Below are 13,255 nucleotides of genomic sequence, written 5' to 3'. Positions count from 1 at the left end.
TCTGTACTTATTGGACTGAGCTCCATGCATGTAGGAGCATTCATTCCAATCAATGAATATTTAGCAAAGGTTGCATAGTAGCTTCATTTTACCGTGATGCCATCCTTCCAGGGTAATACTGCAGACGTCGTAGTGATTGTCGCACTGTACTGTTACTCCCTCTTGATTTGACACCCCAATTTTATTAGCATGTTTTTTGATTGAGACTCCATTCTTGACTGCAGGAACATCAAGGTTCTGGCAGTTCTCTTCTATCTGTGGAGAAATGTTGAAATTAACGTGTACTGCAACACTGTGGAACATTTGCATAAAATATCATTTTAATATTAAACCTCATAGCGAGATAGAGATTTATAGTTTTACCTTTAGTCCTGGATAGATGTCTATGGAGACCTGATTCATGTCTATGTGTAATGATCTCTGCCCACCAGTACCTTGGTTTAGTACTATGGTGAATGTATTGTGGACAAAATCCTTAGCCAACAAAAGGCTACATTTTGAAGACAAGTCAATAATATTTCCATCATAGGTCACGAATGTGCTTGTTTCCAATCAAAACTGCGTGATCTAGCAACAAGAGATAGATAGATATAATACAGTATACAGAAGAAGAACACTAATCACTTGACTTTTGATGATCATTCTGATATTAATTACAGCTTTATTTATTTTATTATTTATTTTATGAACTTATATAGCACTACTATATTCTGCAGCTTTTTACAGACATTAGCATCGAACTGTCCCCAATGGGGCTCACAATCTAAGGTCCCCATCAGTATGTCTTTGGAAAGTGGGAGGAAACCAGAGTACCGGGGAGAATATACAAACTCCATGCAGATGTTGTCCTTGGTCGGATTCGAACCTAGGACCCCAGTGTTGTAAGGCACCAGCACTAACCACTGAGCTTGTTACAAAGTCAAGGGACAAATCTATCATCTCATGTTTTCTATTATCCAAGAATCCTTCAGGTTTTGTACTTCTTAAAAAATCACCACAAAACAGTGCAATCTGCAGGCAACTTGTTATAGAGCAGGAGGAGTGGAGCAGATTGATATAAATGTCTCTATTCTTTCTAAACTTAAGACCACTCCCTGAACAGCTATCAGTGACTGACAGCTGTCTCCGTATACACAGTTACACAGGGAATGCTATCAATCACTGATAACACCTCTCCTGTGTACAGCTATCAGTGAGTGACAACTATCTCTAGATACACACTTACACAGAGAATGCTATCAATCACTGATAACACATCTCCTGTGTACAGCTATCAGTGAGTGACAACTATCTCTATATACACACTTACACAGAGAATGCTATCAATCACTGATAACACATCTCCTGTGTACAGCTATCAGTGAGTGACAACTATCTCTATATACACACTTACACAGGGAATGCTATCAATCACTGATAACACCTCCCTGTGTACAACTTATCAGTGAGTGACAACTATCTCTATATACACACTTACACAGAGAATGCTATCAATCACTGATAACACCTCTCCTGTGTACAGCTATCAGTGAGTGACAACTATCTCTAGATACACACTTACACAGAGAATGCTATCCATCACTGATAACACATCTCCTGTGTACAGCTATCAGTGAATGACAGCTATCTTTGTATACACACTTACACAGGGAATGCTATCAATCACTGATAACACATCTCCTGTGTACAACTTATCAGTGAGTGACAACTATCTCTATATACACACTTACACGGGGAATGCTAGCAATCACTGATAACACATCTCCTGTGTACAGCTATCAGTGACTGACAGCTATCTCTATATACACACTTACACAGAGAATGCTATCAATCACTGATAACACATCTCCTGTGTACCGCTATCAGTGACTGACAGCTATCTCTATATACACACTTACACAGAGAATGCTATCAATCACTGATAACACATCTCCTGTGTACAGCTATCAGTGACTGACAGCTATCTCTATATACACACTTACACAGAGAATGCTATCAATCACTGATAACACCTCTTCTGTGTACAACTATCAGTGACTGACAGCTATCTCTATATACAAACTTACGCAGAGAATGCTATCAATCACTGATAACACTTCCCTGTGTACAGCTATCAGTGACTGACAGCTATCTATGTATACACACTTACACAGAGAATGCTAGCAGTCACTGATAACACCTCCCTGTGTACAACTATCAGTGACTGACAGCTATCTCTGTATACACACTTTCACAGAGAATGCTAGCAATCACTGATAACACCTCCCTGTGTACAGCTATCAGTGAGTGACAGCTATCTCTATATACAAACTTACGCAGAGAATGCTATCAATCACTGATGACACCTCCCTGTGTACAACTATCAGTGACTGACAGCTATCTCTATATACACACTTGCGCAGAGAATGCTATCAATCACTGATAACACCTCTCCTGTGTACAGCTATCAGTGACTGACAGCTATCTCTATATACAAACTTACGCAGAGAATGCTATTAATCACTGATGACACCTCCCTGTGTACAACTATCAGTGACTGACAGCTATCTCTGTATACACACTTTCACAGAGAATGCTAGCAATCACTGATAGCACCTCCCCCAGGTACATCTGAAGTCAGAAAAGAGATTTGAATGTTCCAAGTTGTACTCAATCTTTTCTCACAAAACTATATATGAAGCTGCTACCGCCATTCCGTATGATTAAGGACAGGTAACTGTTTGAAAGGCGCCAGCAGTTTTTAGGGGTGCCGTTTCCTCAATTTTGTATTGCTGTGGTTTTATTCTCAACTCTAATGAAGCACAAGTTGGATTTTCTTTTATCTCTGGACTCAGTTTTGTTTGCAAATGTATCTTTACTATTGATTAACCACATTTCAAATCATACAGATTTACATAGTGAACTGCACCGTATAACTGCTTGTCACCTACACTCGAATGGGCTCTCCATCATCCTTCGCTTAAATCGGTAAAGCTCTGCTACAGGGTTCACACTGTACAGCTCTCTTAGTGGTTTCATTAACTTCTCCTCAATGATGTAGTGTGTGACATTTGCAAGGTCTGTTAAGTGGTATTCCATTGGAAGCACAGGGAAACTCAGCGTGACAGAGCAGTTACTGCAAAATACAAGAAATGGACAAATGAATTGCTCTGTAGTGGTTACAACACCAGCATTTCCAACAATACCCATCCATTAACCCTGGATTGTGTAATACAAGTGAGCGCTAATGCATGGTCAGCCACCAATTATGTGGAAATGCTTTCATATTTTCTTGGAAAGTCCACTCATATCTGCAGTGTCAAATCTATGAAAAAACTGGCAAAACATTATGTTGTGTCTTAGAAGTTTCCTGTTAATAAAACAATTGTTTATGTGGGACATGCCAGCAATTCACGAGATTTTAATACTGATGACCTGACCTCTGGATAGGTCATCAGTATCTGATTGGTGGGGGTCTGACACCTGGGACCCACACGATCAGCTGTTTGAGAAGGCAGCAGCGCTCACAGTACATGTAGTGCTGCGGCCTTCTCCAGCTGTTCCTAGGCCAGTGACGACACATTAATCTTTCACATGGCATAGGAGCAGCACAGTCCCATAGAAGTGAATGGGGCTGAGCGCGATACCAGGAACAGCCACTGTACAATCTACGGCGCTGTGCTTGGTAAGCTGGGGTTCCAGGTTACGGACCCCCACCAATCAGATACAGATGAACTATGCAGAGGCTAGGTCATCCGTAAAGAAAATAATCTATGGGAACCATTGTTTGGTTATTTAAAATATTTTTGGACCATGATTTTGAGGGGGTGCAGCCGTACATAAGACTTAAGACAATATTTATTAGAATCCAGCCCCATGTGTCCAGACATTGGTCCATGCAATATTCTATGAAAGCAGACTGAGGAAGAAAGCAAGATCAAATCCATGTGACAAAACTGTATGAAAATAAAAACTATTTGGAAATCAGATATAAACGAGAAAGAGGAAGCAGATGATTTTGTATAACTTTAGTTGCATGACAGGGTTCAGTGACTGTAACATGGTAACTTGGATGGATATGCTGCTGTGACCCTTTACCTTTTTGACTGTTCTGTGGACCGCCTTGGATCTGGGGTCTCTTGTCCAGCTGCTGCATCACACCATCAGAACTCTGCATAAGCCGACTGCAGTGCTGCTCCTAACTCCTATTTTCTTTATCTATTGATCTGAGGAGCGGGCACCGGGATAATTGTATGCCAATACGCATGATTGCTTGAATATGGATACGCTCCCTGGCTCCAGCATGAGCATTGAAACTCCAGGTGACACAGTGTATATGTATACGGATGAGGATATCCAGAGATTGATTGGAACAGAATCTGGCGATGTATCCTTTCTCAGCACACCCTCTGTCGACCTGCTCAAACGTAAATGTGAGCAAGGAATCTAAAAGGCTCATCACGATGGAACTCCATCTTAGCACTTTAAGGGAATATTATAAAAGTCGTCGCATCCCGAGGGGCCTTCGATCGCACCTACGGCCAAATTAATTCCCAAACGATATGGACTTCTGCGCTAAATTTGAGGCGGTGAGTAACCAATACTCCTTTAATGCTATTAAACATAGACTTTCTATATAAGGAGGTGGAAAACATCAAGAAAAGCATCATTGGTGTGAATACACAGATCCAAGGGCTTATTAGCTCTGATGAGTTTGTTACTCACACCGATAAAATTGCACCATAAATGTGAGACTGAAAGGGTCAAACGAGATAAATGGCACAGGGACCTTGAGGACTATCAGCTGGGGCAGTTCTATAACTGGCGCAATCCGCAACCCCAGAATAGACCTAGAAAAAGACGTAACCGACGGTTTGATCGAGGACACTTTGGTTTTTCTACACTTGATTCTGACTCTACGGATGAGTCCTCCACATCAGCTGTTTTTTTAGGCCAGCAAGGTGGCGGAGATGCCGCAGGGGTGGAAGGAAGCACCACCGATGCCACAAAAAAAAGTTACCCCCGACTTCGGGCAAGACCAGGGGGATACCATCAAGAACAACGAGACGCAATCCCAGGAGATGAAGCACCTGGTAGTGAACATTTCCTCAGTACAACTTACTATGGAACTGATGCAGGTATTAGGCCGTGGCCTCACCTTCTCCCCCACAACTGAAAGAGACTTGTTTGCTCTTCAATAGGACCTACAGCGGTTCTTTAGGAACTTACGCCTAAAAGGCTTTTTTGCCCCCAAAAATACTGACCATAGGGGTATTGTTGTATGTAAAAATAAGGGTACTGCTGAATTGACGTGTAATATGTTTGATCTAAAGAAACCAAGTTATTTCTCCCCCCCCTCACACTAATCATGTGATAGAGTCCTATATACAGATAGTTCACAAGCAGATTGAAACCCTAAAACCCACTGGTCAGGGTAGGAATAATCTATTCAAGTTAGAACGTGAAGCCATAGTGTCACTAGAAAGAGATGCCCGTTTCACCATAAAACCGGCGGATAAGGGTGGGGCGGTGGTCGTCATGGACACTGCGATGTATGTCAGGGAAATTAACAGACAATTGAATGATTTGGAAGTTTATGTGCAACTTCCGGGAGATCCCAAATGGGATATTATGCGTGACATCGGGGTGATCTTAGGGGAAGCACTGCAAAATTCCATTATAGACGATGGACTATGTCAATATCTTACTGTGCCTCACCCGGTCACCCCGATGATATACGTACTCCCTAAAATACACAAGAGGTTGGATGATCCACCTGGCCGAGCTATTGTGTCTGGCAGGGATTCTGTCTTTAACCCTTTGTCTGTTTTCCTTGACAGGCTGTTGCAGATCCGGGCGACCTCCGCCCCATCCTACATCAAGGACACGGGTCATTTTCTGTCTAAGCTACGTGAGCTACAGTTGCCAGCCCAATTCTTATTGGTTAGCTTTGATGTCGTGTCCCTTTACACGTCCATTGATCACACATATGGGCTTGGTGTCGTCGATGTGGCCCTGGCCGACATGGGACTCCCCCCGGGGGTGTGCCGGTTTGTTCTCCTCCTTTTTTGAGGTGGTCCTGAGGAGGAATTATTTCCTCTTTAGGGACACCTTCTACCAGCAGAAACGAGGTGTGGCCATGGGGTCCAATGTGGCCCCCACCTACGCTAATATCTTCATGGCCGAGGTGGAGGACAGACTGGTATATCAATCCCCCTTTTTTGGGAGGGTCCTGTGTTGGTGGTGCTACATCGACGACATCTTTATGATCTGGACGGGTATGGTCAATGAATTGGAGGATTTCCATCTACACTTGAACACCGGGGTACCAGGTTTGCAGTTCACGGTTACGTAGTCCAATAGTGAACTGCAGTTCCTGGACGTACGGGTTTATGTGGTAGAGGGTCTAATAGGTACAGACCTCTATCAAAAACCCACGGACAGAAACACTCTCCTGACTCATGATAGCTACCATCCACGACGTATGCTGGACTCCATGCTGGACAGAACAAAACAAATGATTTCTTTGGTTGACCGGGACTCAGTGCTCCAGAAACCCACCAAAATCAGGTCCGGGGCTAGGGTTCCTTTTGTATCCATCTTCGGCCCGGGACAGTGGTGACATTGCTCACATTCTTAGGAAAGAATGGCATATTCTACAAAGAGGATAGCCTGATATTGATGAATTTAAGTCCCCGCCGATGATGGCCTACAGGAGGAACCCTAGCCTACGTGACAAGTTGGTCAAATCAGATATTGATATTGATTCACAGATGCTTCTTGCCCCACGGAAAAATGGGACTTATCCATGCTTGTCTTGTTGTAACTGCGGAAACATTTTAAAAGGAGACCACTTCTCTCACCCATACAGCGGGAAAAAGTATAGGATCAACGGATATTTTACCTGTAGATCCCGAGACGTGGTATATATCATCCAATGCCCTTGTAGTCTCATCTATGTAGGTGAGACTACAATGGAAATCTGCGAACGGATCAATAAGCACAAGAGGATGATCCGCAAGGCAAGCATGGATAAGCCCGTGGCCAAGCATTTTGTGGATGCCGGACACTCGGTCAACCAACTGAGGTTCAGGGTTATTGACAGTGTGGGGACCCTTCGTAGGGGTGGAGATAAGGATGCCATACTGAGAAAAAAAAGAACTCAAATGGATTTATACACTGAGATCCCTACAGCCCTTTGGACTCAATTTGGAGTTCAATGTGGCAGGACTCAGATAGAGCCTCATCCATTTTATGCATTTGTATGTATATGTTTTTATGTTTGAATTTTACATAAGCACACCCCTAAGAAAAATCCTTTAGTTGTGGTAATCTTTTATGCCGCACGCCTTAGGCCTTGTCCTTGTGTCACTTATGGCCTTTACATTAAATCAGTGAGTATTCGCCTTTGCTACTCTCATTTTAGCAGGTTTGACAATGTGTATCCATGGGGCAATGCTCTGTACCAGCAATGTAGCGTAATGTACAACATGAAACAGCGGTCATATGATCCGTTTTCTCTGGGCACGTGACCTAGATGCCGGCCTTTGATGCCGTCGCTATATGCGTCTCCTATTGGTTGGGCACTGATGAAGTTGCTCTACGTCACATTGCTGGGCCCTCTTCAGTCGACACTTGATGATGCGCACTGAGATGCGCGGCCGAACGCTGGGGGACACATGCCTTGCCGCCATGGATCATTGGATACAGGTGAGATCGCTATGTATGTTCCTACCTACTTATTATTGATGTGAGAACTCACTGTGGCAAGCTGCAAGTTGAATTAGGTCACTTATTAGGTAATTAATGATGTGGGTGTGTTTTAGCTCTATTTATATGTGAGTCTATGGAATTGTAATATACACTTGATAAAGGCTTAACCTAGCCGAAACGTTGTGTGGATTTTGTACACTGTGCCTTGGAATTTCGCACAATAAAGAAACTTGGATGGATATGCTGCTGTGACCCTTTACCTTTTTGACTGTTCTGTGGACCGCCTTGGATCTGGGGTCTCTTGTCCAGCTGCTGCATCACACCATCAGAACTCTGCATAAGCCGACTGCAGTGCTGCTCCTAACTCCTATTTTCTGTAACATGGTAATGTCATCTATTCATCTGAACGCGTCTGTAGAATTTTTTGCTTATTTTGTAACCAGGGACATAAACAGAGGAGGTTCTGGATTTGGTTCATTCAGTTTCACCAAGTCAGAACGGGATGGTTGGGTGCTTGTTTGCTACCCACCCTACATACTGCATTTAGGCTGGTTGTTCTAATGCTTGTAGATCTGGACATCTGGGAATTAAACGTCATGAGCTCATTAACAACCACTAAATCCATACTACACCTGATATGCACTGCAGGCCCTACACTTGATCATTGAAGAGGACCTGTCACCACAAAATGCAGTGCAGTCTGCAGGCACCATGTTATAGAGCAGAAGTTCAGCAGATTGACATATATATTTGTGGGAAACTTGCAATCTATACATTATATCTCTGCTGTTTCTGATTTCATTGTACACAGGGGAGGTGTGATTAGCAGCATTCTCTGGGTCAGCCACTGATAATTCTACACAGTGGCGATTAGTAGCATTGTCTGAGTAAGTGTGTATACATAGACAGCTGTTAATACCTCCCCCATGAACAGTGAAATCAGAAATAGCTGAGATTTAAATGTATAAATTACACGTTTCGCAGAATCTTTTCCCACAAAGATATATATATTAATCTGTTCGTCTCCTCCTCCTCTATAATAAACTATCCACAGATTGCAACGCATTTCGTGGTGACAGGTCCTCCTTAAAAAGAATGTGTCATCAGAAAATTAGCTTTTTGTGTTAAGCATAATTTAAAGAATTTTTGATGATGTAATTTTTATTTTTCTATGTCACTATATTAAAGAAAAAAATCCTAAAATCCTGCATTTTTCATACTGGCCACTAAGCCTATTAATTGGCTGATAATCCCTGTTCTGTGGAGATTCGTTTTCAGTAGCCATTTTACTCTAATCAAAGACAGGATTATCAATATCAACCAGTTAAAGTATCAAGATCGGTAAAACAAATCTAAGAAGAGACTTAGGGGCACATTAATTAAGACCGACGTTTACCTGGCGGTGGATCCGCTTCTAAATGTAAGACAGCTTCCAAGCTGTCTTACATTTAGACCATTTTCTACGCCTAAAACAGGTGTAGAAAATGATAAATGATACGGGCCTGCCGGCCCTTCCCCTTGCCTGACCATGACACACCCTTTGCGCCGCAATCTGCACCAGAAATGCACCTAATTTAGGCTTATTTCTGTTTATTAAATGTCTCCTAAATATCTTACATACAATAATCACACATTTAGATACGGTACACAGAGGAGCTAATGGTTGTACCTGGAGTAATGAAACAGTCCTGTCAGAGGTTTCCGAATCCTGCTTACTGCCCTGGAGAGCTTGTTCTCTGTCCACTTCAGTATCTGATGGATGCCCTAGATTAATAAGTGAATTATTTGAAAATCATATACTGTAGTAATCATGAACATTATTTCCAAACACAAAGCAAATTAAAAGTAAAATATTAGGTAAATGTAGGGCGTGCCAACATAATATTACCGGTCCTATCAGTTTGTACTGTACAGGTTCCTCTTATTAATATCTCACAAACAGATAAAACTAGATTATTAGAACATGGCAGCCCCTGACTAAACTGGGGATGGGCGCAGGTTCATGGAGGTACCACTTATCATCCACCAACTGTCTACAGCAGGGATGCCCAACCTGCGACCCTCCAGCTGTTGCGAAACTACAACGCCCAGCATGCCTGGATATTCTGCAGCTATCAGGGCATGTTGGGAGTTGTAGTTTTGCAACGGCTCGAGGGCCGCAGGTCGACATCCCAGGTCTAGAGAACCAACTTGTCCAGATATTCTTAAAGGTATCTGTTCTGGTTCTCCTTAGAAAGATAAACCACTTCTATGTGACCATTAACCAGCCATGGTGGGAGGCCAATGAGACGTAAGGACCATCCCCTGAGCATCCAAAGATGGTTGTCCATTCCTCTGAATCACCAGCATGTAATGAAACATTCTCCCTGCAGCATCCCAGTCGTGGTAAAAGCTGGGGGTTTCCGAATCCAGACCCACAGAGATCAACTGATCGTCAGGCGGGATCCAATCACTCACGCATTTCAGACTTGATATTGCTGTTATACCTACCAAATCTACACCAGCCTTTATGCCATGTAAAATGTGTCTAATAGGTTCCATTAACCATTCGTCCTTAACAATACTTGGGAGATAGGCATTAATCAGGTGAAGGCTAGTTTCCGTCTTTTCCTTCCAAACGTCATCCAGTGGTTTTAAGGTGGCGTCGTAATAGGCATCTTTTAACGTAGAAAGGGGCTCTAAAATGAAACAGTATAATGATTATGCTGGCTCCTGTTCTATGTCATACCACATTATCATTTAAGCAGATGTATACAGAAATAAGGTCCTAACACATTTCAATACAATACATGACAATATAATATTAAGGGATGAAGTTACCAAAATATAAAGAAAATCTACTGTTCAAGACTTGGTTATTAACACCCCCCCTTCCTGACCAGACACATATTTTCTGTTTTGCACCATCATTTTTTTTCTGTTTGGTTATTTAAATAATTTTTGTGTCTTTTTTCTGTGATTTAGTACATGGGGAGAGATTTATCGAAACTGGTGCAATGAAATACTGGTTTAGTTTCCCATAGCAACCAATCAGATTTCACCTTCCATTTTTAGCCCTCCTTTGGAAAATAAAATAATCAATCTGATTAGTTCCTATGGGCACCTAAGTCAGTTTTCCTTTGTACCAATTTTGATAAATCTCCCCCATGGGGATCTATTTTTAGGCCATTTTTTATTTTAGTATGTTTTTGTTTTTCTATTATTATTATTATTTTTATAACACAAACTACAAATTATAGATAGATACACAGATAGATAATAGAGATAGTTTTATAATAGATGGTAATGATGTGATCCTTTCTATGATATGCCATTATGGCTGAGCAGTCTGACAGGAACACTCCCCGATATGTAGTATATGATAGTGTGCAGTAAGGTCCTGCCCCCTCACCCTCCGCAGGCAGCTCTGCAAGTGGAGGCAACCATTCCTGCTCACATTCTAGGAAAGGTTGCTGGTGGCCACTTTAAATCATCCTTGGAGAACCTGTTTTAAGAGGACCTGTCCCCTCTCTGGACATGTCTTGTGTTTAGTAAGTACTGGCAATCCCTAAGTAACAATCATGGAGCTGCATTAGGCTACTTTCACACTAGCGCTTGATCGGATCCGTTCTGAACGGATCCGATCATATTAATGCAGACGGAGGCTCCGTTCAGTACGGATCCGTCTGCATTAATAACTTAGAAAAATTTCTAAGTTCGCAAGTAGCCTGAGCGGATCCGTTCAGACTTTCAATGTAAAGTCAATGGGGGACGGATCCGCTTGAAGATTGAGCCATATGAGCTCATCTTCAAGCGGATCCGTTCCCATTGACTTACATTGTAAGTCTGAACGGATCCGCACGCCTCCGCACGGCCAGGCGGACAGCTGAACGCTGCAAGCAGCGTTCAGCTGTCCGCCTGTCCGTGCGGAGGCGAGCGGAGCGGAGGCTGAACGCCGCCAGACTGATGCAGTCTGAGCGGATCCGCTCCATTCAGACTGCATCAGGGCTGGACGGAGGCGTTCGGGTCCGCTCGTGAGCCCCTTCAAACGGAACTCACGAACGGACCTATGAACGCAAGTGTGAAAGTAGCCTTACATTGTTACTCAGTTATTCCTCCTGGAAATGTACAAATAAAGTCACAACTGTTTGCTACCATTCTGACTTAGAATTTAGTTTAATACTGACTGTCAGTAGCGACACTATCTTACAGTGTAGGGACATGCCACATTGAAAAAGGGGAATTGTAATGTCCAATTTATTCATAATACCCAGGAGGAATGACGTAATGGATGGTCCAACACAAGGTTCATGGAGAATACAAGTATTTACTAAAATGGACGTGTCTTGGTCTGTTTTAAAATCATTGCTAGTCCATTTTCTTACTTTGCAGTTCAGTTTGCATTTGCTGAACCAAGCTGTTGAGTTTTTCTAGGTATAAAGGAAGGTCGTGTCGCAGCATTTGTCTTAGACTGCTCTGCTTCCACATCTGGTGAAATGCTTTTGGTCCATACTGCAGGATTTCCGCAACCTCCTGGGACACTGCCAGAGGCCACCCAGCTGCTTCATGGAGAAAGGGATATTTTTGCATCTGCAAAAGACAATTCAGAAGAACATCACGGTGCTAGGAGCATTTCTAAGGATTTTTCTATGTTCTACAGCAGAATGCATATGTTGCTGAATTGCTTACTATAACCTTATTAAAATGTCTTCATCATATATCATTCGGGCAAGAAGGCTTGCAAATAACCAGATAAAGTCTACATCAGGAATCTGCAACCTCCAGCTGTTCTGAAACTACAACTCCCAGAATCCTTACACTTCACAAGAACAGCCGAGCAATTGTGCATGCTGGAAGTTGTAGTTTAACAGCATCTGGCGTGCCAAAGGTTGCTGACCCCTGATCTACATGACACTGTATATGGGGCAGCAGCAAGACAGGACTGTATCAAAGCAGCTGATAACAAATTAGTTAAAGGGATTTTCCAGCAGTCAAATATTGATGACCTATCTTCGGGATAGATCATCGATATCAGATCAGTGGTGGTTCAACTCCCGGCATCCTGCCGTTCAGCAATGGTGCTCCGTTGACCACTGCGGCCTCTTCCTAGGCCAGTGAGATCCCGTTCATCGGTCACATGGCTTATTTGCAGCTCAATCCCATTTGAGTAAATGGCTGCAATACCAAGCACAGCCACTATACAATGTGTGGCGCTGTGCTTGGTATGGTGTTAGGAGGCTGCAGCACTGGACTGAGTCCTGCAGCTCTTTCAGCTGATCATGGATTTGCTGGGAGTTGGACCCTCCACAATCTGAGGGCTCATGCACACGACTCTGTGCTGCCCTGGCCCGTGCTGCGGACTGCAAATTGCGGTCTGCAATGCATGGGCATCGACTGTGAGGTCGCTGCATGCTGATCGCATACCTATTCACTTGAATGAAGTCCGTGATCTGCATTCGACGGTCTGCACCGCAAAAAAGTACAACTTTTTTGCAGTGCGGAGGCATGGACAGAAAACCCATGCAAGCACTCGGTAGTGCTTCCGTGGGCTTTCGATCCGTGCCTCCGTTCCGCACCGCATCTC

The 13,255-nt window shown here is 43.1% G+C and overlaps 1 protein-coding gene across 1 annotated transcript in view; it reads right to left on the bottom strand.

Annotated features, from left to right (window-relative positions):
* Positions 1-396: 396 nt before the first annotated feature.
* LOC122945456 overlaps positions 397-13,255 on the bottom strand; it is a 200,344-nt gene continuing 187,485 nt past the window's right edge. The window contains exons 36-40 of the mRNA XM_044304524.1: positions 12,057-12,261; positions 10,183-10,370; positions 9,362-9,456; positions 2,931-3,115; positions 397-567 (exon numbers count right to left, since the gene is read on the bottom strand). Coding sequence (XP_044160459.1) covers positions 524-567; positions 2,931-3,115; positions 9,362-9,456; positions 10,183-10,370; positions 12,057-12,261 — 717 coding nt within the window. The 3' untranslated portion in view covers positions 397-523. The remainder of the gene's footprint in view (positions 568-2,930; positions 3,116-9,361; positions 9,457-10,182; positions 10,371-12,056; positions 12,262-13,255) is intronic.

This window comes from Bufo gargarizans, chromosome 8 (assembly GCF_014858855.1).
Source record: "Bufo gargarizans isolate SCDJY-AF-19 chromosome 8, ASM1485885v1, whole genome shotgun sequence".
NCBI classification, from domain to species: Eukaryota; Metazoa; Chordata; class Amphibia; order Anura; family Bufonidae; genus Bufo; species Bufo gargarizans.
This window is presented reverse-complemented; position numbering and strand designations above follow the sequence as displayed.